The 25054-nt window shown below is 42.9% G+C and overlaps 2 protein-coding genes across 3 annotated transcripts in view; both read left to right on the plus strand.

Annotated features, from left to right (window-relative positions):
- The window catches only part of Gpbp1l1 (GC-rich promoter binding protein 1 like 1), a 53107-nt gene extending 36598 nt beyond the window's left edge, over positions 1-16509 (plus strand). For both annotated transcript variants that reach the window (XM_004921219.4, XM_087214895.1), the window contains 7 exons: positions 1900-1972; positions 3450-3643; positions 10564-10704; positions 11136-11294; positions 12919-13043; positions 13845-13947; positions 15627-16509. In XM_004921219.4, coding sequence (XP_004921276.2) covers positions 1900-1972; positions 3450-3643; positions 10564-10704; positions 11136-11294; positions 12919-13043; positions 13845-13947; positions 15627-15779 — 948 coding nt within the window. In that variant the 3' untranslated portion in view covers positions 15780-16509. The remainder of the gene's footprint in view (positions 1-1899; positions 1973-3449; positions 3644-10563; positions 10705-11135; positions 11295-12918; positions 13044-13844; positions 13948-15626) is intronic.
- A 166-nt stretch (positions 16510-16675) lies between these two features.
- Positions 16676-24411, plus strand: Ccdc17 (coiled-coil domain containing 17). The gene is given in 13 exon segments (XM_087214894.1): positions 16676-19989; positions 19991-20083; positions 20205-20376; positions 20462-20624; positions 20707-20790; positions 20880-20998; positions 21248-21361; positions 21564-21685; positions 21811-21905; positions 22057-22260; positions 22422-22695; positions 22697-22816; positions 23079-24411. Coding segments are annotated over 13 exon segments (1887 nt in total). The 5' UTR covers positions 16676-19755; the 3' UTR covers positions 23172-24411.
- Positions 24412-25054: the final 643 nt, after the last annotated feature.

Raw genomic sequence — 25054 nt, forward strand, 5'->3', positions numbered from 1 at the left:
AACTTACATAAAATATGATTAGATCTGTAAGTTCATATTAGTACCTTACCCACCTTAGCATGTATTCTCTTTTCCATATAAACTATACTACTGAATCACCAGTAATAAATGAGTAGTTCTTTTTTTATGGAAGTATAATAACCTACAAAGAAGGAATTCTAAAATTAGATCATTGTTTTGCACCTTATATTTTACCCTTTGAGCATCAATGTTTGTCACCATCACAACAAGAAACACAACTAGATGATACGTATCTGCTGATGGAAGAATACAAAGCCATGGAGAAGTTGCCTTGCTAAAAAAGGGGGAATTTTATAGCTTCAAGAACCAACAAATTCCAAGATTATAAGGTTGCAAGGAAATGGAAGATTATAAGGGGTTTTTTTGTTTTGTTTTTCTAGTAACCTATAGATCAAGTAGATAACCTGTAGAAAGTGTTGAGGATACCAGGTGCAGTGTCAATCACCTTAAGTCAAGATAGTGGTTATTTTTAGAAAGGAAAGAAGGCTTTTCAGGGGGAAGGAGGCTTCTATCCAAGAAATACATGTGTGTGTCCTTCATATTCTCTCATGGGTTGTTCATTTATACAGTGAGTTGGTAGACTGTTATGAATTTGTGCTTGCTTTCCTATTCTAATAGTGCTCACATTGACTGGTTGAAAAGTAGCTACTAGCTGGGGTCCCACCCCTAGGGATTCTGACTTAGAAGCTTTGTAGTAGAGTCTAGTTATCTTCCTGTTGTTTCATGTCCCATAGGTAGTTGTGTTGGAAAGCCACTTTCCTACCCTATTACCAGATTGTAATGCTGGGGCTTGGACACCATTGTCATCTTCATATTCTTAAACAATAGGCCAGTCTCTTGCTCTTAACTTTTCCATCTTTCCCGTCATCTCTTCCTGGACTATGAAATTGCTCTCCTAATGGTCTCTTAGTTGATGTTTGAATCTCTAATACTGGCCTTCAAGCTGTGGCTAGTATAATAATTATAAATTGCTGATTGGTTCACATTAATTTTGTGCTTGAAAGACAGATCCCCATCACCTTTAGAATAAAATTTAATTTCCTTGAAGGATCCTCCATAAGCTAGCTGTTGGGTACTTTGCTGGACATCTCTATTACTACAGAAAGGTCCCTTCCTTCCCTAGTAGTAGTGATCCTGAACTGTTTTGAAATCTCTCAAAAGTATTCTTTTTCATGTTTGCCTGTCTTAGTGTGTTCTGTTCTTGGAATCACCCATTTTGCATTTTTGGAATTCATCTTTGAGGACTATGAGATCTATCACCTGTGATGAAGCCTGTTATAATAACACTTCTCTTTTAAGTGGAATTATTTATTCTTTCCTGATTAGACCTTCCCTGGTGTGAATTTTTATCATAGTCCCTGGACCTATGTTGATACTTACTTGTCTACAAGCTTTTCTTTATAGTGATACAGTTAACCCTGTGAAGACAAAGGGCTATTCTTGTCTTGGAATTCCTAGCATAGTCCCTGGCACATGGTCTGCCTCTGCCCTTTTAGAAGTGCAGTAAATTCTACACATTTCTCTGAACAGATTGTCCTCCTTAAATTTGAAGAAAATGATGCACATTTAGCTTTCTGTGCCTCCTTATTTGGCATACATGACTTGTAGAATGGTGGAAACTTGAACATTTATTGTTTAAAAAATAAAAGAATCCTTATATCAAAGGAAATAGAATGCACAAGAGCCTAAAATTAGCATAATACCTATTGATTTTGTAATTCAACATCTTCTATTTGTTAATTATAATTTTGAATACAGAGTTAAATTAGTGCTGCTGATTTATAATTATTTCATAGGTTCCATGGTGATGACTACTTTGTAAAAAGTCCCAAAATGATCAGCTTTCGATATCAGCCATTCATACTCCTTTTTTTGTAGCCTTCTTTGAATCCAGAAGCTGGCAAACACAATCAGCTATGCAGACCTATTGGGACCCCTTCTGGAGTGTGGGGTAAGTAGATTTTGCCATTTTAAAAGCAAAACTTTTATTTTTCTGTTAGGGAGGGGCAAAAATTCTTGGTCACTGTTTCGTTGTTTGTGTCTCCTTTCTCATCTAATCCATTGACCTATGGTAACTGACACTTAATAGTTCTTCAGTAACTTAGTGTTTACAGAGATAGCAGATTGCTTTGCCCCACAGAATACCATTGACCCATAATTATGATAGTGAAGTTAGAATACAGACAATTGGAAGTTTGCCTGATTTTGGAAGCGAATTTTAAGTAAAAGGAGAAAAATGTAACGTATATGAAGTGATTTTTGAATTAACATTTTATAGATTACATTTTTCAGTTAGTATATTTTATGTGTTATGATTGTCTCCTAAATATATGGCAAATATACATACATAGCATTCCTTCATGTTTCTAAACACACTTCAGAAATGTTCTTTGAGGGATGGGGTTGTATTCAGTGGCAAGGGTAAGGCCCTGGGTTAGATCCCTAGCTTTGGAAGGGAGGCAATTGAAAGGTTATGTAGTACCACATTTATGAATATACCATTTTGTTCAACCAGGTTCCAGTTGTTGGATTTTTTTGGCAGACAGTTATGCCTGTTGTGTAGCACAGGGGGAAAACATAAGTGCACACATTGATTTGTATTTGTTAGGAATAGTAAGATGTAAAAAATTAACAGAAAAATCTGTTTCAAACCAAACCTGATATATGGCACTTGAATCCTTGGCATTTACAAATTGAACTCTCCTGCCCACTTCTTTGGACATATTTGGTAGCATATTGGAAAGGCTTTATTATCCTGAATGAATCTAGTGCTGTTGGATTAAAGTGATTGTTATGCTTTCTCTTTGTTAATGATATATTTTTGCTTATCAGAGCGTCACAGAACAGACTGCTTTCCCCAATTACTTCATCTCACTCCATTCCTTTGCTGACAGAAGCTGCTACCCTTTGATATATTCTGGTTTGGTCTGATGGAACACACTATACATTATATAGATTGTGGTCAGGCTAGAGATTTAGCTCAGTGGTTCCACCACCTGCCTCGCAAGTACAAGGACCCGAGTTTGATCCCCAGTACCAAAAAAAAAAAAGAGAGAGACTCATATATAGGTTGTGGTCCTAAAGCGCTAACATCTTTGTGCTTTGTAGCCACTTTGTGAACTTAGTATCAAGTACTGCATATGCTACCTTTTTTCCTTGAGTTCCCAAGTGTCACTTTTTTTTTTTTTTTGGTACTGGGGATCAAACCCGGGACTTTGTGCTTGCAAGGCAGAGGGCGGAACCACTGAGCTAAATCCTCGGTCCGAAAGTAGTGTCACTTTTGAGAGTAACTGTTAAGTGCACACCAGGAAATGTTTGTCCCTTGTTATCAACTGTCAGCTCCTTTGTTGAAGGTGTGACCTGTAAACTGTGCTTTGTGTTACTCAACAGGTTTGACATTTCTCTTGTCCCTGTTGTTATATTTACAGAAAACCCACCTAGTGCCAAGCAACCTTCCAAGATGCTAGTAATCAAAAAAGTTTCCAAAGAAGATCCTGCTGCTGCCTTCTCTGCTGCATTCACCTCACCAGGATCTCACCATGCAAATGGAAATAAATCATCAGCCATGGTTCCAAGTGTCTATAAGAACCTGGTTCCTAAGCCTGCACCACCTCCTTCCAAGGTATAATTTGGATTCAACATAATGAATTTAATGTAGCAGGTTTGAGAATAATCAGAAACCGTTTATTAATTTTTTTTTTCTTCCTGTTGAATCATCAGTATTGTACCATCTCCAGACTCTGCAGCTGACACCTTAACTTTTGTTTGTTTGTTTTGGTTTTTTGGTACCGGGGATTGAACTTGGGACCTTGTGCTTGCAAGGCAGGCACCAGAACCACTGAGCTAAATCCCTGGCCCAGACAACTTAACTTTTATTTCATAAACCTGTTCCTTCTAATTTGCTATTTCCATTAACATCTGTATGTCTGATCTCAACATCTTCACTGCTTCTCTCCTAGTCCTCCTTATCTTCCTAACTCACCTTCCTCACCAAGCCAATTAATTACAAAGTTCCTATCAGTTATTTCCTCTATGCTGTTCTTGTTATCTCACACTATTGTATACTCTTCTATTTTCTCATCCCTCTTATGTTCATCCTCCACAAAACTTCCAGAATGATTATCCTTTTTTTTGGTTTTTTTTTTTGTATTGGGGATCAAACTCAGGACCCTGCACTTGCAAGGCAGGCAGCGGCACCACTGAGCTAAATCACCAGCCCCAGAATGATTATCTTAAAACAATTAAATACAGTCAAGTGTGGTAGCACACACCTTTTTGTCTCAGCTACTTAGAAAGCTGGGTCTGGGGAACACGTGAGCCCAGGAGTTTGAGCCCAGCCTGGGCAACAGACTGAGAATTCATTTCCAAAAATAAACAACATATCCCATCCCTTCCTAAGTCTCTTCAGTGACTCTAAACCATGTATAACAGGGAATCAGTTTTTTTGTAGTGGGGGGAAGCCAGATAATAAATATTTTGGTCTACTCCAGATATATATGATTTTTGTTGTATATTGCATATCTTCCTTTTTTAATATCCCTTTAAAAATGTAAAATCAGTAATAGCTCATGAGCCATATAGAAATGCTTCAGACTAGATTGGGCCTGCGGTCGTGGTTTGTCAATCACTGATCTTACAATACATTGTTCACATTACTTAACAGTATCATGTGTAGTTCTTCAACCTTAGTCCAATCTATCTTATCTATCTTACTCCCCCTTTTTTCTCTTCTGGGAGGAAATAATTCTTCAGAGTCATGCCATTCACTTTGTGAATTATTTTCTATCACATACATCTGAAGATCTAATTGTTCCTTGTATCTCTACGATTATATAGCACTCTGCATCTTTTAATTATAATAGCTACTATACTTTATTGCATCTGTTTGTTTTCTTACGTGTAACTTTAAGGGCAGGCTTCAAGTCTTCCTCATATTTACATCCCTACCACACTTACATAAGTGCAGAATAATTGGATGAATTCCAACCACTGTAAGAAAACATAATTAAAATATACTGTGTTGGGCCAGGGATTTAGTTCAGTGGCACTGCACCTGCCTCGCAAGCACAGGATTCAATCCCCAGTACCAAAAATATATGTATGTACCAAAAAATGTATGTATGTACTGTGTTATTAAAAGAAAAACCAAATGGCTATAGAGTGATGCACACCTGTAATCCTAGCTGCTCTGGAGGCTGAGACAGAAGGATTGCAAGTTTGAGACCAGCCTGGGCAGCTTGGTGAGACCTAGTTTCTGTAGGGAACAGGGGAAGGGGACGTTACCAGAACCTCTGCAGTGAGTCCTGGTCTCCTGCGAGCCACAGCAGCACACAGCGAATTACAGGAAAGGTAGACAAATGAGACTGAGAAGAAGCTGAGCTTTGGGTCTGATCAGTGCCGCTCTGGGCAGCAAAGACAAAAGCCCCCAGCTTACTGCACCCTTTATTCAGTACATCGGGAGAAACAAACATAACAGATGACTTGCAGAGAGTTCAGTACATCGGGAGAAACAAATGTAACAAATGACTTGTAGAGAGTTCAGTAGTTCACATTGGGATAAACAAGGTGTAACAAAAGGCTCGCAGAGAGTTCAGTACATCTTGGGTAAACAAGATGTTAACAGTCCAAGAACAATGAGGAACTGAGCAGATGTTTGTTCTCCCAGGATGTTTTCAGCTCCCAGGATGTTTCTTGTCCTGGAGAATCACAGCATCACTGGATCACTGAAGTCTCAGTTGTGACCCGAGGCCAAACTGGAGTTGTTCTGTAGCTGGGCTGTAGGCAAGAGGCTAACCAAATGATTTTTCCCTAGAATTATGTAGCATTGCTCCCAACAAGTTTCAAAAACTAAATAGAGTCAGGCATGTGGTTTAGGTTGAAAACCTTGTACTCAGTCCCCAGTAATGCAGAGGAAGGGGGATGGGAGGGACCAGTGCACGTTAATACTCACTTTGCATTGTGCACAAGGCACTGTGTTTGGTGCTTATGAGTAATAGAAGCACTGCATCAGTTAGGACTGTGTGAACTAAAAGTTTATGGGAATGACAGAACATAGGCCATGTCATTATGGAAAAAATAAAACAATAACTGAATTTTTTTTCCAGTATTGGGGATTGAACCCAAGGCTTTCTCACCAGACTACATCAGCCTTCTCCCTCAACTCTTCACCCATACTGTGATCAAACCTAGGACCTTCGCAATGAGCTACAACCCCAACCTTGTTTTTTATTTTGAGACATGGTCTCACTAAAATTGCCCAGGCTGGACTTGAACTTGTGATCTCCTTCCTCAGCCTCCCTGAGTGCTGTGATTACAGGCATACACCACCATTCCTGGTTTATTTTTTAATTTGGAGACAGGGTATTGCTAAATTGCCATGGCTGGGCTTGAATTTAGGATCCTCCTGCCTCAGCCTCCTAAAGTGCTGGGATTACAGGTATGTGTGTCATCACACCCAGCCAAAATAATACCAGATTCTAATAACATCCTAAATAGATTTAAACACTATACACATAATGGCATACCTCCAGTGACCTAACTCACTAGATAATACCTCCTAAAGGTTCCACTACTTCCCAGTAGCTGAGGACCAGGCCTTCACAATATTGGTCTTCTGGGGACATTTGAGATCTAAACTATAACTGTTATCTTGGAAAGGAATACTCTACTTTGGGATACTTACTACTCTGATAGGGAAGAGAAAGAATGAATTCAGGTTGGAGAGAGCAACTATTACAAAGAAAAGAACAGTCCAGTATGAGAGTTAAACAGCTGAACTGTGAAATTGACAAGTTCTCTTTTGCTCCTCCTTTGCAATATGATTTTGGGCAAGTTTCTTAACCTCTTCGTCTTATCTCAGTTTCTTCATCTGTAAAAAAGAGTTAATACCTACCTTGTAGGATTCTGTTTTGTTTGTTTGTTTGTTTGGTACCAGGGATCAAGCTCTGGACCTTGCGCTTGCGAGGCAGGTGGCGGAACCACTGAGCTAAATCCCCAGCAATACATACTTTTTAGGGTTTCTATGAGGTTTTATGAAGTACTTCAAACTGACATACAGTAAATGACAGCATACCTCATGTTTGTCCCATCCTTAAGAATTTAGTTTTTATAGGCTGGGCATGGTGACACACACCTGTAATCTCAGAAATCTTAAAGGCTAAGACAGGAGGATGACAGCTTCAAACCCAGCCTGGGCAATTTAGCGCAAGACCTTGTCTTTAAAAAAAAGAAAAAACCAGAAAGGGCTGGAGGTGTAGCTCAGTATGAAGGCCCTGGTTTCAATTCCTAGTGCTGAAAAATAAATAGCTTTCATAAGTGTTACTTCATTTGAGAGTCTGCAACAATTGTTAAGACTAAAGAAACTATAAAAATGAGTAAAACAGTCATATATTCAAAATCTCATAGACATTTTAAAGGTGAAGTGGTAAAGATAAAAATCATGATACAGAGCTTAACATCACTTCATCTCTATTGTGAGTCAAGGATCGAATGAATATCAAAAACTGATATAAAGCTGTTTGTTATTTCCTTTAAAAAGTAGTGAAGGAGCCGGGGATTTAGCTCAGTGGCACTGCGCCTGCCTTGCAAGCACAAGGTCCTGACTTCGATCCCCAGTACCATAAAAAAAAAAAAAAGTAGTGAAGTCTGATCAGGATAGTGACAGTTTGCAATGAAGGAATGCAGTAATGGTGGATAGTGGGAAGGAAGTTTTAACCACTAGGGGTTGAACACAAGGCCTCACACATACTAGACAAGTGTTAAAATCTTGTGCCACTCTGTAAGGCTGTTATTTTGAGAAAATTATTTGATTTTGCTAAATGTTTTCTCAACAAAAAAGTTGGAATTAAAGTAGTTTTTTTGTTTTTTGTTTTGGTACCAGGGATCGAACTTGTGTCCTTGTGCTTGCACAGCAGGTGGTGAAACCACTGAGCTAAATCCCCAGCCCTGGAATTAAGGTTTTGAAAGTACTTGGAATATAGTTCCTGACATATCCTATTAAGTACTCAGTAAATAGAAGTTTAGAAACCATATGAGTTTGTTTAGCACAAGTCAAATGGATGGGGCCTTCTAGACAGAAGGAACTTAAAATTTCACCCAAAAAACTGGGGTATAGTATGCCATATTTGGGTTAAGGCAAATGATTCAGTGTACCTTGTATATGGGAAATTGTGAAGTAAGACTTGATTGAAGCCTTTATAAAAGCTTGCGAGAGAGGTTTTGGGCAGATACAGTTTTACATATTACATATCTACGTAATTTTAACAATTTAAAATGTTTGGGTACACATTAGTTTTTCTGATGAAGTTCACCTAAGAAAAGGTAGCAGAAGAATATTTGACCCTAGAACACTAGAGAATGGCTACATCCATTGAAAGAATTGAAAGGAATTCAGGAAATAAGAGTGGAAGGAAGCTAGAGAATGACGCATCAGGGACTTAAAAAGAAGGAAAGGGACAGGTTCATATTTTTGGTAATTAGCACTATCTCATTCCCCAAAGAAGATGCATTTAAAAAGAGCTGGAAATATAGCCCAGTACAAAGCTCTTGATAGTTTAATCCTTAACATGGTCAAAACAAAGCTAAAGTTGCTATGAAGTTCACTTTAGTGGGTTTTTACATACATAATCATGTGATGCAAAAGGGAGTAGGAAGCTGACATGTTGCACGCCTGTAATCCCAGCACTCAGGAGGTTGAGGGAGGAGGATCACTGCAAGTTCAAGGCCAGCCTAAGCTATATAGAGAGATCCTATCTCAAAAAAAGAAAAAGAAAAAAGGGAAATAAGGGAAAAATTATTTTCTCCAGTGAGCAGCTCAGTATGGCATGGATTTTACTGAAAACTAAGAATAGAATTGAGCAGAGATTTAGGGATTCTATGTAAGGCTACCTTTTTTGCTACTATGACAGAAACCCAAATGTTTCTCTGCTCTGAGGTGACGATGTCAAAAGAAAGAGAAGCCTTCTTGTAACACTCTAGCTCTGAGAAAGCCACAGATCATTTTAGTTAACTTGACACAAGCTGCCATCTTTTGATTTTCACCAGTGCAAAAGCAAAAGCAAAAAAAAAAACCACACTTCATTCTAGTTGGGTCACTGTCTCTCCGCTCTACCTGTACATTATTTTTAGAGGCATTGTGGGATAGTGAAAAGGCAGTATGGTGTACTAGCTGAGTAACCTTGAACAAATTGCAAAACTCTATTGTCCTCAGTATCATTCTTTGTAAAATAAAATCAACATAATAATTGGTTTAAGAATTAAAACCATGTGGGCCAGGGATTTAGCTCAGTGGTTCCACAGCCTGCCGCCTGCCTCACAGGAGCAATGACCCAAGTTGAATTAAAACCATATGAAGGTCCTAAGTTTGGTCCGCAGTACCAAAAAAAACACCCATGTGGTAAACACCTAGTACATGTTAAATACTCAGCAAATCTAATTCTCTTTCTAAAGCTTTTATGTCCTCTATAATAGCCTTCATCAAAGAAGTGACCCAAGAATTGTTTTTTATTCAGACCCTTCCTTTTTCCTGTAGGTTTCTTAGTTCTGATTGCTTCGTTCTGCAAAAATAAACAGAAGTTTTCTACTTGCTTTGTCCCCACTCTATTGACCCGCCTCATGTTTCTTGACCTCCTCATATAGTATGATTGACTCAAAGCATGGAGTATTCAAGCTGTACTATGTTGCCATCAGAGTTGAAGTCATAGCCTGACCCCACAAAGCTGAGCAAAAGAAGGTTTAAGCCTCTGCACTAAATAAACCAGGATTTTCTAACCATTTCTGGTGGCTACCCTGGCCTATAACTAGCTTCTTGGCATCAAAAGGCCTACAAAACAGCATTTTTTCTGATGTAATTTAGGGAAGTTAGCAATCTCTGTAAATGAAAATATCTGCCAGGTACAATGATGCATGCCTATAGTCCCGACAGTCTGGGAGCCAAAGCCAGGAGGGTTTCAAGTTCCAGCACACCCTGGGTGACTTAGCAAGACCCTGTCTCAAAACTTTAAAAGTAGGTGGAAAATCTGTTTCTCAAATTTGTATGTACTTTTAAATGCTTTGAGAACTAGCCCAATAAAGAAAGGTGTTAAGGGTGGGTGTGTAATCCCAGCTTTTTAGGGAGCTGAGGCAGGAGAACTGCAAGTTTAAGGCCCCCTGGGCAACTTAGTGAGACCCTGTCTCAAAATTTTTAAAAAGGATTGCAAGTGTAACTCAGTGCTAGAGTGCTTGTTTAGCATGGGCAAGGCCCTGGATTCAGTCCCCAGTACCTGAAAAAAGAAAACTTTTGAACTTTAATCATATCAGCAACTCTCAGACTAGCTGAACCTGAAACTCTTTCTGAGAAATACCTATTAACATCCCATGACTCTTCTGTGTCCCATCTGCTTTTATCCTTAAAATACCTAATCTTAGAAGCAGCACACCTCTCAAGTACGTTGAGGCAGGTAAGCTGTAGGCACTTAGGTTTCCACATAACATTTCATTCTTTATGATTTTATAGCCGAACTATTTGTGTGCTTCCTTTGACTTATTTGTTTTATTCCCATGTAGCCCAATGCATGGAAAGCTAACAGAATGGAACACAAATCAGGATCCCTTTCCTCTAGCCGGGAGTCTGCTTTTACCAATCCAATCTCTGTTACCAAACCAGTGATACTGGTTGGTGGTGCAGTTCTAAGCTCTCCCAAAGAGGTAAGAATTACGGTTTTTCTAAATTTGCCATTTCCTGTATACTTACACTAAGATATGCAGTGTGAGTATAGGTAGAATGACATTTCTTTTTAACTATGGTCAGCAAAGAGTTCTTCAGTAATGTCTCCCATTAGGATCCCAAAGTGGGTAGTACCTGGGTGGAGTAAATGCTCTGATAGACCAAGATTGTGTCAAACTGATATTCTGCTGGTTTCTGTAGAAAGATCAAAAAGGTGCTATATATGCCAACAAGTCTAAACTGTAGAAACCATGCAAAATTATGTTAAATAAAAAAGCTGCTTATTTTTGGTAAAAGACGGTGATAAATAGGCTGCCAGGTTTTAGAAATCAGTGCCATGTAGAAATAACTCAGAGAATCCCACTTCTTGCTCTTTGCTGCCCGGAACAACCTATTTGTGATATTTGCCCAGAGTCCCTCCAGCACTACCCCTCCAGTTGAGATCAGCTCCTCTCGTCTGACCAAGTTGACCCGCCGAAACACCGACAGGAAGAGTGAGTTCCTGAAGACTCTGAAGGATGACCGGAATGGAGACTTCTCAGAGAACAGAGACTGTGACAAGCTGGAGGATGTAAGAGCATAGGGTATTTTCTTCTGTTAACTATGTGCTCTTTTTCTTCTCAAGGGTAGAAGAAGTGGCAAGATTTTTTTTTTTTTTTGGCAATGGGGATCGAACTCAGGACCTTGTGCTTGCAAGGCAGGCGGTGGCACAGCTGAGCTAAATCCCCGGCCCACAATATTTTTAAATGTATATATTATATGTAGGAATATCATGCTCCTAGAATGTGTGGTAAAGTGAGTTTAATCCATTGTTCTTTAGAGATTCAAATGAGAGTTTATTTTAAAGACCTTTCAGTTCACCTACTGAGGGGCATTTTGATTACTTCTGTAAGTTTCAGCAATTATGATTAAAGCCACTATAATCAACTCTGTGCAAGTTTTGTGTAGGCATTAGTTGTCAGCTGCTTTAGGTAAATAGATACCAAGGAGTGGTTGCTGGGTCTTAAGGTAAGAGAATGTTTAGGTTCATAAACTGTCTGCCAAAGAGATTGTACTATTGGCCATATGTCTGTTCAAGTCTTTAGCCCATTTTTAAATGAAATTATTTCTTTATCCCATTTTAAGAGTTTTTTATATCTATGTTAGATAATAGTCTTTCATCAAATAGGACTTTCTTGGTTTTTTCTGCAGTGCTGGGAATTTAACCCAGAGCCTTTGTGCTGAGCTGCATCCCCAGATCTTTCTAGGTTTTTTGAGACAGGGTTTCACTATGTTGCCCAGACCAGGCTCAAACTTGACAACTCTCTCTGCCTTAGCCTTCCAGAGAGCTAGGATTACAGGCATCCGTCCATGCCTGGCATCAGATATGTCTTTTATAAATACTTTCTCCCTGTCTATGGCTTGTTTTTCACTCTCTGACATTGTTGTTTACAGAACAGAAAATTTTTATTTTTGCCAGGTGTGGTGGCGCACACCTGTAATCCCAGCATACAGGAGGATTGCCACGAGTTCCAAGCCATCTTGAACTATATAATGAGACCTTCTTTCAAAAAAAAAAAAAAGGAAAAAGAAAATTTATTTTCACTGAAGTCCAGTTATCATTTGTTGTTTTTATGGATCATGCCTTCTGTATTTAAAAAGGTCATTGCTATACTCAGGATGATCTGCATTTTCTCCTGTGTATGAATTTTTAATTTGAAATTAGATTTGTAACTTTTTTAGTTATTCTTGTGAAGGATGTAAGGTCTGTGTTTGGGTTTGTTTTTGGTTTTTTATTCTGAGACAGGGTCTCACTAAATTGCCCAGGCTGGAACTTGGGATCTTTCTGCCTCAGCATTATGGTCCCATTTCTCTACCCACCTACCCCAACCCTCCCAGTGCTGGGATTACAGGCATGTACCACCTCACTTGGCCTTCTCTTGCTTCTTAGTAAATCTTGAGGTCAGACAGTACTGTATTAATCCTCCAGTTTTGTTTTTCAGTTTTATGTTAGCTGTTCTGGGGCTTTTGCCTTTCCATATAAATTTCAGAAACAGTTTGTTGATGTAGCAGGTCCCCACTTCTAACTGGTAGAAACCTATGGGCCAAGGTTATCTTCTGGAAAGCACTTGTTGGCTTCTGACTCCTTGGTTTTGTAGGTTGCTTATCTCTCCAGAAAAGGTGGTTAACTAAGTGTGTCCTTTTCCTTATTGCAGTTGGAGGACAACAGCATACCCGAACCAAAGGAAAATGGGGAGGAAGGCTGTCTTCAGAATGGTCTCGCTCTCCCCATTGTGGAAGAAGGGGAGGTCCTCTCACATTCTCTGGAAGCAGAGCACAGGTGAGGAGTTCACAAAGAATATTGTGTAAGACCTATAAGGGCCGTGAACACACTTAGGACATCCCAGTCTGACCCACAGGGTGGTGTTTCCACAAGCACCATAACTTTTTGACTGTGTGGACTCCAACCTCCTTTATTGTCTCACAGACTTGGCCAGCTTTTTCACGATGCATGCTGCAAAGTTTTCATGTAGTTTCAAACTCAGTTTATGGCTCCAGTCAGGGAGGAGAGGGAAACTGTTTCCTGGGGTGGTTGTGCTGGCTCAAGTGAGTGGTTACCATAAAATCCCTTTAAATGAGCCCTGGGTAGCCTGAGACCCTCATTTGTGGAACCTGATGTTTAAACAAAGGCCTTGAACACAGAGAAGCCATCTTTCTGGGCAACTGGATGATGAGTGGGGCCTGCCAAGTATGGCAGTACCATCCTGAAAGGGATTTGCAAGGTTAGAAGGCACAATGCCATGAAATTGAAAGAGAACTTAGGTACATGCTTGTTCACAGGGACAGAAGTGAAATTTCTTCTATTTTGATGAGACTGAGAGTCATTATAGTTTGGTTCTTTTCTTTATACTATCATGTTTTCTGCTTCTACTGTCTCTTCAAATAGCTCTTTCTCTCTCAATGTAGAGATCTCCCATTTAATTATGACCACTTGAGTAGGTTGTCCCATGGCGGGAATGAGGGGGTTCCTCCTCTGACATTCATTGCTCTGGACAGGAAAGTTTTTTGTGGAAAGCGATGAGCTTCCCACTTGGACTTACTGGTGTCATATTTCCTTTGCCTGTCCTTCTGCCTCCATCAGGTTATTGAAAGCAATGGGATGGAAGGAATATCCTGAAAATGATGAGAATTGCCTTCCACTCACAGAGGATGAGCTCAAGGAGTTCCACATGAAGACAGAGCAGGTATGTCATAAACCCTCCTTTAACTATTAGGAGAGAAAGAAGTCTGTATAGTCCTTGCCATTAGGAAGCCCTAAAGTTTAAAGTGATTAAAAGATCTTGAAAAAGAAACTAAAGTAAGTTCCCATAGCAGAAATATAAAGGTGGGACTGAGCTCTGCGTGGGCAATAAGGGATCTCCATTAGTGGATAACAAACCAAGCCAGTGACTAGCAGAACTACAAAAAGTAAAATGTTTGTCCTCACAGCTCTCACTCCTTATCAAAGTCACAAGGCTGATCTCAAAGTCTTGAGTTCTCAGTCTTTGGGGGTTTTGGTTTTTTTGTTTGTTTTTGTTTTTTGAGACAGGGCCTCTTTTTGTAGTTCAGGCTGGCCTTGAACTCATTGTGTAGCCTGGGTGCCCTCAAACTCTTGGAGATTCTCCTGCCTCAGCCTCCCGAGTGCTAGGATTATGAGCTCTCAGTCTTTAAGAAAGAGATGTATACCTTCATCTACTTCTGGCCCTGTAGTTCCCTTGTGGTACTCTGGCCAGTGCAAAGAGGTAAAAAGGCCCATCTAAAATTTATTCAACAAATGCTTGAGCCACAGGGATAGTGCATGCCTGTAATCCCAGCTACTTAGGAGGCTGAGGCAGGAGAATTGCAAGTTTGAATCTAGCCTGGGCAACTTACCAAGACACTTTCTCAAAATACAAAGGCCTGGGCTGTCCGGGGATTTAGCTCAGTGGTTCTGGTGCCTGCCGCCCAAGTGTAAGGTCCTGAGTTCGATCCCTGGTACCCAAAAAAGAAAAAGAAAAAACAAAGGCCTGGGGTGGTAGCTAAATGAGGCCCTGGGTTTAACCCCAGTACTGTACCAAAAAACAACTTGGATTCTTTCTCTGAATAAAACACTGCTAAATCATAGGGTTTACAGCAGTGAACAACACAAATGAAGTTTCTGCAGAGCCCACTGACCTGACAGTTCTGGTGGCAAGTATTTAAAGCATAATTGCTGGGCATGGTGGTGCATACCTGTAATCCCAGCACTTGGAAGGCTAAGGCAGGAGGATCGCTGCAAGTTTGAAGCCAGCCTGGGCTATATAGTGAGATCCTATCTCCAAAAAAGGGGTGGGAGCAGGGTTAGTTCAGTGGTTCCGCTACCTGCCTCACAAGTGCAAGGACCTGAGTTCGATCTCCGGTACCAAAATAAAGTAAGTATAATTGATGTTGCATAAAGGAACAATGTACAAGATGACTTTACCACTCAGAACCCTATTAGAAACAAGGAATCTCATACTGAATCAGAATCTGCACTCTAAGACAATCATGGGTTGTTCATTTGCACATGAAAGTTTGAAAAGCACTGGTATGAAATATCTAGCAGGGATTTAGCTCAATGGCGCCACACCTGCCTCGCAAGCACAAGGTCCTCAGTTTGAACCCCCGTACCAAAAAATATCTTAAGACCACCCCCTTTGCCAATATTCTGCTTCTGAGCAGCTCTTTTTTTTTTTTTTCTTTTTCTTTTTGGTGCCAGGGATCGAACTCAGGACTTTGTGCTTGCAAGGCAGGCGGCGGAACCACTGAGCTAAATCCCCGGCCCCAAATATTCTGCTTCTAAACTAAGGCCTGGCCTTGGCCAGTTCCATGTGTCAGTGTAGTCATTGATGAGTTTTCTTTTCTCTTTCTTCCATGCTGTCCACAGCTGAGAAGAAATGGCTTTGGAAAGAATGGCTTCTTACAGAGCCGCAGTTTGAGCCTCTTCTCCCCTTGGAGAAACACTTGTAAAGCAGAGTTTGAGGAATCAGACGCCGAAACAAGTAGCAGTGAGACATCAGATGACGATGCCTGGAAGTAGGCACAGAATTGTTCACAGTTCATCTGAACCAGTAAACTCAGCTTGTGTGTTTCGGGAATATACAAAAGAAATTGTTGTTTTCCTTTTCCTTTTCTTATGTTGAATACTTCATGCACAAGGGAAATAATCATATCCCAAAGAGAGACCAGTTGGCTTGTTGAGCTTTTGTTGTTGTCCTTTCCTGTTACCTGCTTAATAGAGATGTTTGTGTGGTGGGAAAGATTTTTAAAATACACATACAGAACATACGGGGCAATGCACAGGTGGGAGCTGGCAGTGCAGAGATGGAGAGGAGCGGATGCTGGCCTGCAGCAGCAGCTTCTACTACCAGCCCTTGGGGCACTCACCCCTGTGCTCAAGCAATCATTGTCAATGACAAAGTGACTATTGAAGTTATAATTGTATTAAATTAATGCTAATAATTTGGATATTTTATTTTATTTTTGGCTGCTCGGGTAACTTAGCCCTTAACCAAGCATATGGTTTTTTTGTTTTTGTTTTCCTTTTTTGGGTACAGCTGTAAAATATTTGGATATAGGAAATGTGTTATTCTTGCAGCCTTGATATTCAGGGTGGATTGTAAAATATAAATTTTTGTGAGATTTCAAAGATTAAGATTATTTTGATAACATTATTTACAGATTTAAAAAGATGTGGTTATCACAAGTCTGTTGAGGGGGAAAAACTACTGCATAAAATAACTAACTTGGAATAAATATTTTGCATCGTTTTGGATTGTCCTGTGTAAGAAGTATATTTTCTGGTGCACACCTGTCATCCCAGTACTTAGGAGACAGAGGCAGGAGGATCACTGTGAGTTCCAGGCCAGCTTGAACTACATGGTGAAACCCTGTCTCAAAAAAACCAAAAAGAAAAAAAATGTATATTTTCTTTAAAATTAAGGGTAGAAAATAAAAATAAAATAAAATTAAGGGTAGATTCTCTTTTAGAGGAAGTGTTTTTAGAAGTTTGGAAGAAATCTGGATTCAGACACTCCTGTTTCTCCTACCAGAGCTGTACACCCCACACTGGGATGCTAGGCATGCTGGGCAAGCACTTAACCCATGTGCCATGTCTCCACCCCTAGCAGATATTTTTTTGTTGCAGAAAATCCTTTGCAATAGGGCCAGGGATTTAGCTCAGTGGCGCCTCGCCTGCCTCAAAAATCCAAGGTTCGATCCCTGGTACCAAAAGAAAAGAAAGAAAATCCTTTCCAATAAATTATCAATAATGTAGTCAGAAACTCAATTTTCGTCCCTTCAGCCATTTTTCAGTATCTATGTATATACATATTTCCAAATGAAAATGTTTTAAGGAAGATCTGTGCCTCGGTTTTCCTACTAAGTGAGAACTTTGAGGGGAAAGACTTGAGCCAGTGCAGGCTAGATGGCTGGTGAAGGAAATGAGTTATTTCATTCTGTATATCCCAAGCCACTATCACATGTCCTAGGCCATTATGCAAGGCTCAGGATGCAAGGAGTAACCAGCCCAGTAGGGGAGAAAATAGAACAGTTGTATTAGAAAAGATGAAGCCATAATCCTAGCACTGGGGAGGCTGAGACATGAGGATTGCTGTGAGTTCAAGGTCAGCCTGAACTACATAGTGAGACCCTGTTTCAGAAAAACAAAAGAAGTTAGTTTTAAAATGTAAAGAAAAGGGCTGGGGATTTAACTCAGTGGTGCCGCCGCCTGCCCCCGCAAGCACAAGAACCTGAGTTCGATCCCTGGTACCAAAAAAAAAAAAAAAAAAAAAAGATGAAACCTTAGGCCAAAGATTTGATGGAGAAGTAGAAGTTAATGGATATCTGGCACTAAACACTGACATATTTGCTGTCCCTTCATTAGTTTGTCCCTGGTAGATACAGGGGACTACGTTACCGTATGTCGTACAGGGAAGTAAGTAGACAAGTTCTAGGCCTCATTGCAAGTTAGAAAGATAACTTGCAGTGGGAGGGAAGACCCTTTCAGTGCTATGCAGAGTTCCTACTGCTAGTGGTATAGTATAAGCAGTCCATATGCAAACTGGTGATAGGAGTTGAAACAGCAGAGAGAATTAACTATGAAGCTGAGTGTGGTGATGGACACTTGGAATCCCAGCACCCTCAGAGGCTAAGGCAGGAGAATTGCAAGTTTTTTGTGGGTTTTTTTCTTTTGGTACCGGGGATCAAACTCGGGTCCTTGTGCTTGCACAGCAGGCAGTGAAACCACTGAGCTAAATCCCCGGCCCAAGAATTGCAAGTTTGAACTGACTTTCAGCAACTTAGCAATTTAGCAAGACCCTACATCAAAGCAAAAAATTCAAAAAGGGCTGGGAGGCCCAGAGATTTAGCTCAGTGGTTTCGCCTCCTGCTGCACAAGCGCAAGGATCCAAGTTCAATCCCCAGTACCAAAAAAAAAAGGCTGGGAATATAACTCAGTTTAAAGGCCCAGTACCACTACCACCCATACACACACACAAACTCTTCATTGCATGTGAGATGACTCTTTTTTTGTTCTAAGGATCAGACCCATGGGTGCTGTGCCACTGAGCTACATCCCCAACCCCTTTTTATGTTTTCGAGACTGGATCTTGCTAAATTGTGCAGGTAGAATTTGAACTTGCCGTCTTTCTGCCTCAAATTCCCAACGTGCTGGGTGCCACCACACCTGCTTCAGTATTTTAAACATTTATATGCGAGCCAGGGATTTAGCTCAGTGGTTACGCCTCCTGCTTCGCAAGCGCAAGGACCCGAATTTGACCCCCAGTACCAAAAACCCCACATTTATATGCTAATGAGAAAACTTGGCAGTCCCCACACTCTAATTGTGAATCCTGATGTCATGGTTAGTATATGAGAAATACGCATCCTGAAATAGATGAAATAGCTGGGCATTGCAGTCCACACATACAACCCCAGCACTTGGGAGACTGAGGCTACATGGTAAGATTTTACCTTTAAAAAAAAAAAAGAAATAGTATAAAATGAATTAAAAATACACTTTGTAACTTGCTGCTGGTCCTACCTTGGCTTTGTATATTGTGTAGGACAAAATACATTAGTTCCCTGTCTCATTTAGAAAAGGGAGCTTCTTTGAGATACAGGGCCACCCCAGACTCCTGTGTCTTTATAACTTGATACATGCATGTTTAGAGGGTATTGGTTAGTTCAGGGTGTGGAGGATAATTTGACCTGGCTGCTTGGCCCTTGGGAAGGGATTTCTTTCTGGACTTGATTCCCTCCGCTAATGGATTGGTTATGTTCTCTTGACAGTTGTCACTGCTTGGTCTATGCTGATTATCCCCCATCTGCAGCAGAAAAAACAGGAATCCCAGGATGGGAGTTAGGGGCAGAGACTGCTCTTCCTAGGGTGACTTAGTTGTTCAGAAGTGGTGGTTGCAGGCCAGGCACAGTGTGGTACATGCCCTTAATCCCAATACTCTAGGAGGCTGAGACAGGAAAATTACAACTTTGAGCTCAGCCTAAGCAACTTAGGCTCAAATGAATGAACAATGAATGAATGAATCGCTGAAGATGTAGCTCCATTCAGTCCCCAGTATGAAAGAGGAGAAAACATTTGTGGTTGCCTCAAGAGAGGCATGTTAAAAAGCTTTTCATTTTGGGGGAAAGATGACCTGGCAGAACGTCAGCTCTCCCAGGTACAGCCATGAAAATGATGGTCCTTGCCTGTAAGAGGCTATTAATGACCAAAGGTGGAGCAAGTCCTAATGGCCCAGCTAGACTAGAAGACATCTGTTTGCTCCCTTTTGTAGGGAGGCAAGGAAACAGGTGGCACTGACATTGTTAGGCTTTTTCAAGCCTAGCTTTCTCCCAGACTGGCACAGCGTCCCCACCCATTCTAACCTGCCCAGGCCTGTGGCTGCTGCCCAGGGAGCCAAGGCTCCTCCCCAAACAAACTAAAATCTTGTGGACTTCGTAGTCTGGACTCAGCCTTTGTCCTACCGTGTCGTCTTCGGGACTAGGCTGGTGTCGGTCCCATGGCCTCCTACCATGGGGAGCCAGGGCTCCTGCCCTGTGGGTCCTGTGACATGGTTTTCCGCTCCTGGGGCCTGTTGGCCACCCACACTCAGCGCTTCTGCATTGGCCGCCTGACCAGGGAGGTGACTCTGGGAACAAAGCCCTCTACTGAATCAGGGGGTATCTCGGTAAGGGCTGCATCCCTTTGGCCAGGGGTGGGTAGTCCACCAAGCCTGGACTGGGGTTCCTCATCTTAACAACCTCTGCCCCCAGGCTGTGTCACAAGAACTCCAGGGCCCCTTGGACCAGGAGGCCAGCAAATCTGCTCTAGAGAGGTTAAGAGAGGAGGTAACCACCCACCCACCCTTTCTTCCCAGGGCTACAAATTTGGAATCTCCCCTCGTACATGTAGACCATACGAGGGAAACAGTGCCCCAACACACTGACCGTGGGTCACTGTTACCTCCAGGTACAGTGGCTGCGGCTGGCCCTGCAGGAAATAAGACCCCAGATAGCAGAGGGCCCCTCCTCTGAGGCTGCCGGGAGCCCTGGGCAGCGGCTTCAGGCACTGCATGGGACTCATGCCAGACGCAGGGTGCAGACTGAAGCACAGGGCCGGGCCCTGGAACAACGAAGTGCAGGTGAGGGAGTACAGGGAGCCAGGGATCCGCTCAGTCTCTCATCACCAGGCCACACTTGTTTTGACTCAGTCTCTTACTCCCTCAGAACTGAGCCTGCGCCTCCAAGGTTTGGCCTGGGTCCGGGGTGGAATACCTTACCTCTTACGCCTGGCACAAGAGCTTCGAGAGCTTCGGGCCGAAGCAGGGCGGACCAGAGGAGCTCTAGAGGTGTTTGGGGCACGCGTTCAAGAGCTTAAGCCCCAAATAGGGTGAGACCCTGGCAGAGCAAGGCGGTGGCGGCGGATTAGGGCCAGGCCCATGGGGATCTGTGACGTTGTCTCCTTGCGCCAGAACCCGGTCAAACACCCTGCCAGAAGCTGAGCTGTATTGGCCTGCGCTGCAAGCTAATGCAGGGAGCCTAGCTGCTGAGATTGGGTGAGGACCGCAGCACGGGACAGGCACAGGGACAGCACTGATCAGTCCTGTTAAGACTTTCTGTCCCCCTCCACACACACACTCCTTAGGACCCTATGTGAGGTTTACATTCGAGGTGGGGGCCGAGACCCTGGTGTTCTGAGCAAGATGCGGCAGTTGCAAGCAGAGGCATCAGCGCTGGAGCTTCGGAGGTTGCAGAACCGCAGGGGTGAACAGGAGGGGGCCTGCCTGGAGGGTCTTTCAGCAAGGGTAGTCTCAGTCCTGGGTGGAGAAAAGGGTGGGAGGGGGCTTCTCAGTGGTTTGGGAGCCACCTGAGCAAAAGCCCTGAGGCTGGAAACCTGGGTGACTGTAGCTAGAATCTGAATTGCTAAATCTAGGCTTGTCCAGAGAGCTGCTCAGGGCATACCTGGCTGGTCACCAGAGGTGAGAGGTGACAAGTCAGACTTGTTCATCTCAGAAAAGGCAGGCACTGCCTCAGGGCAGCTTCTGGTAATAGAAGAGGAAAACCAGTGCCTGGAGGCAGAAATTCTGGCCTTGCAGATGCAGAAGGGCCTGGGCCAAGCACTCAGAGGTAAGTGAGCACCCCAACCGTAGCCCATCCTAACAGGGTCAGCTCAGAACAGGGTGGAGGGATCCTGCATGGTGAATGAGACCCATGTTTGTCAGTTCAAGTCCATACATTTGTACATGAGTCCCAGGACTTAGCTCAATTACCTCCACCCTCTGGTGCAGGGATGCCCTAACTCTTACAATGTTCCTAACAATGTTCCTAGGCCCTGGGAAGCCACGACTCCTGCAGGGAAGAGACGCCCCACTCCTCCCTCCACCAGTAGCATCCCCATTGCCACCACTTCCAGGCTCCACAAACTTCCAGTTCTTGGGCAGTGCAGAAAAGGTTGTGAGAACCCAAGGGTGGGGAGGGGAATGGGGTATCAGGATCGGCTGTGTTCTGTGCATTTCTGGGGGAGGCAGGTGCCACTAGAAAGCTTTCTGGAGGACTTACTTAACTCTTCCCCACAGCCACTACTTCCTGGAACCATGACCAGGAACCTGGGCCTGGACCCATACATTCTGCCCACATCTGATGTGCTGGGCCCTGCACCCTATGACCCTGGGTGAGGCCAGCTCCCTCCTTGGACAGCCTCTGACTTGGCCACTACTGACCATTAAAGGAGATCCAGTAGGGCTAAGTTTGGAGGAACTTGCAAGGTGGAGGGAGGGTGGAGGGAGTTTGGTGTTTGTGTGCTTAAGACTTGTGACCATCAGGGCTGGCCTGGTTATTTTCTATGACTTCCTGCGAGGACTTGAGGCTTCTTGGATTTGGGTGCAGCTAATGACTGCCTTGACCCGAGACGGACAGGACACAGGAGGGACCACAGCATTGCCCCCAGCCCTTTGCTTACCCTCACCTTCAACTCCTGGGCCTACGGGCAACTGTGCCATCCTTGCTAGCAGGCAGCCTGTACCCAGGTCAGTAAATGGGGGTTATGACTTTGGTGCTCTTGGCCAGTTAAGGCTGATTTCTCATCCTGCTAAGCTTTCTCCTATGTATACAGGGGCCATTGGTCCCAAGGGCTGTTACTAGGGACTTCGGGTCTGGCTTCTGACACCTCTTTGGGGTTGTTCTACAGACTGCCCCCATCACCTTTGGTATCCTTGGTCTGTGAGCTACAAGCCTGGCAGGGGCTCCCATGGGTTAGGACACCACAGCCAAAGGCTTGGGCCTCACTGCCGCTATTTGATCGAGATCTGAGGGTACTAAGTGGCCACTGGCGCCTCCCACTTCGGGCCCTTCCTCTGGACTCCAGCCTCAGCCTAAGGCAGCAGAATGGGATTCCCCAGGTGAGTGTGGAGGGTGGGGGCTGGGTGTGCTCTAAGGTGCAGATGGAGTATCACTGCACATCTGTCTCCCCAGGCAGGCCAAGCTGAGCTCTTTCTTCGGCTGGTGAATTCGAGAGATGCGGCTCTCCAGATATTGACAGAGATCAGTCCAGCTAGTGCCCACCAGTACCAGTACCCACCACTGGTGAGGACCCAACTATAGCAAGATACAAGATGTGGGCAACTTTTGTTAAGCACTATTCAAAAACATCACTACCAGATGTTTTCTGTGTATTAACTCACTTGATCTTCACATTTCCTAGCTAAGTTACCCTAACACATAAAGAACTGTGAACTAAGCTAACCTCACCCTTTGATTTCATTAATTTGGCTCACAAGTTCAAACTCCAAAACCTGTGCTCCTTACTTCTAGTCTTGTTAAAGACCTGCTTTCTCCTGTTCCACAGGTATCCAGCTCATCTTCACTGGAAGCCACCTCCTGCACACCTAAAGTTGGCTCTACTGATCCACTTCCTGCAGAACAGCCTTTGGCACCATGAAGGACAAAGATGAGGGGTTAGGGCCTCATCACAGCTCTGACCCAGATCTGCCAGGTTTCTGAGCCAAGGTGAATGTGAGGCTTATTCCCAAATCTTACTCCGTGTTCTAACATAGGGACTAGAGGCAAATAAACAGAAAACTCCTGCACTTGCACTTTTGTAAAAGAGTAAAGATTTAATGACTCATATATATTATCACCTGGGTTTTTCTGAAAGGTGACTAAGTTTTGCTAAAGCCAGCTTTATTGTCAAACTTCATTCAAATCCAAGCTTCCTTAAGACCTCCGCTCAGAAGCCTTTCGGCTCTCAATTTTGAGATGTGCCCACGAATGGGGCTTCCAGGATGGGCCCTCAGCCCAATGATGTTCCAGCCAAGTAGGCAGTCACATGCTGAAATTTCATATTGGGCCTAGGCCCAGATCCCAGTGTCACCAGAGGTGGTCAAGGGCCTGGGGGTCAACCATGTCATGTATGTCCTACCTTCTCCCCCCCAAAAGTGGGAAAAAAGCCTTAGGACCTGAAACATGCAACACTAGGCATCTTTAAGAAGGAAGTTCAAGTCAGGCTTGGTGAGACATACCTGTAATCCCAGCACTCAGGAGACTAAGGCAGGATTGCTGTTTGAGGCCAGCCTGAACTAGTGAGACCCTGCCTCAAAAAAAAAAAAATTCAGTCAGGATAAGCCAGATTCTGCAGGCATGAGATAGTGGCCAGCCCAGGAGCATTTTTTTTTTTGGACAGTGTCTTGCTCTGGTAGTTCAGGCTATCCTTGAGCTCACTAGCAGCCCAGGCTGGCCTAGAACTCACGGCAATCCTCCTGCCTCAGCCTCCCAAGTGCTGGGATTGCCAGTATAAAACCATGCCAGACTTTCTTGTATTTATTTTGAAAACAAAAAATGACAGGAATTCAACACAGCTGTCATCTACAGTGAATTGTTAAAACCACAGATTCCAACTTGCTGCTACATACAGCAAGTAGGGAGGCATTGTTTGGAATTCACATACTGCCTGATCCATAAAAATAAGTTCTAATAAAGAGATGGTTGGCTCATTCAGGGTCTTTTCACATCACATGGCCTGTATCCTGGACATCTGAGAGAACCCAATGGGACAGCATTGGTATGAGTGCCCTGACCACCGTGGAACACACAGAACTGCTGGGCCAGTTTGTGCTTTTTAATTTCATGCAATGAAATGTTCTAGTCACCTCAGGATCCCACAATAAAAGCTTTAAACATAATTCCAGACCAGTAACTTTTTATTAGCATCTTTATTTTGAGAATTTAAAACTGCAGACAGGTAACAATTCCAAGTGTTGATATATTTCAACCTTTACAGAAAAAAAAATTTATATATATGTATATATATAACTTTCTCACAGATTCTTCCAATCATATCCAAGTGCCCACCACACTTAGCCTCTTTCCCAGAGAGCTCATTTCTCCAATTAAACATGCTGTTTTCCTCAGGGATCTCCTGCACCCAAGTTTTCTTCACAATTCTTTCCCGGACAGGATAATGGCTCTAGCTGGAGACAGGGTGAACAGACAACAAGTAGCAACCAAGGCCTGGTTCACAAAGTCCATCATCCATTTTCAGCACCGAACAGCAAGATCTTCCTCAAGTCTTGTGTGTTAGCCCCCAGCAGAGGACAGCACCACTGAAAGTTCGCAAGACTGCTAAGTTCAGTAAAGTATTTGACAGTAAATATATAGCACCGAATAGAGGATGAAGGGGCTATATGGCCCACACTTGCAAATCATCGCCTCCACAGTTAGCCTGGAGTTGGGGTTATAACTTCCAACACACAGATGGATACACAGGGAGAAAACATGAAACCACAAAATTTTGGACACTTTATAAAATCTAGAGTCTCCCACGGC

This window comes from Heterocephalus glaber, unplaced genomic scaffold (genome assembly GCF_053883595.1).
Source record: "Heterocephalus glaber isolate CG9 unplaced genomic scaffold, H.glaber_assembly_v1.0 deba00001451, whole genome shotgun sequence".
Lineage (NCBI taxonomy): Eukaryota > Metazoa > Chordata > Mammalia > Rodentia > Bathyergidae > Heterocephalus > Heterocephalus glaber.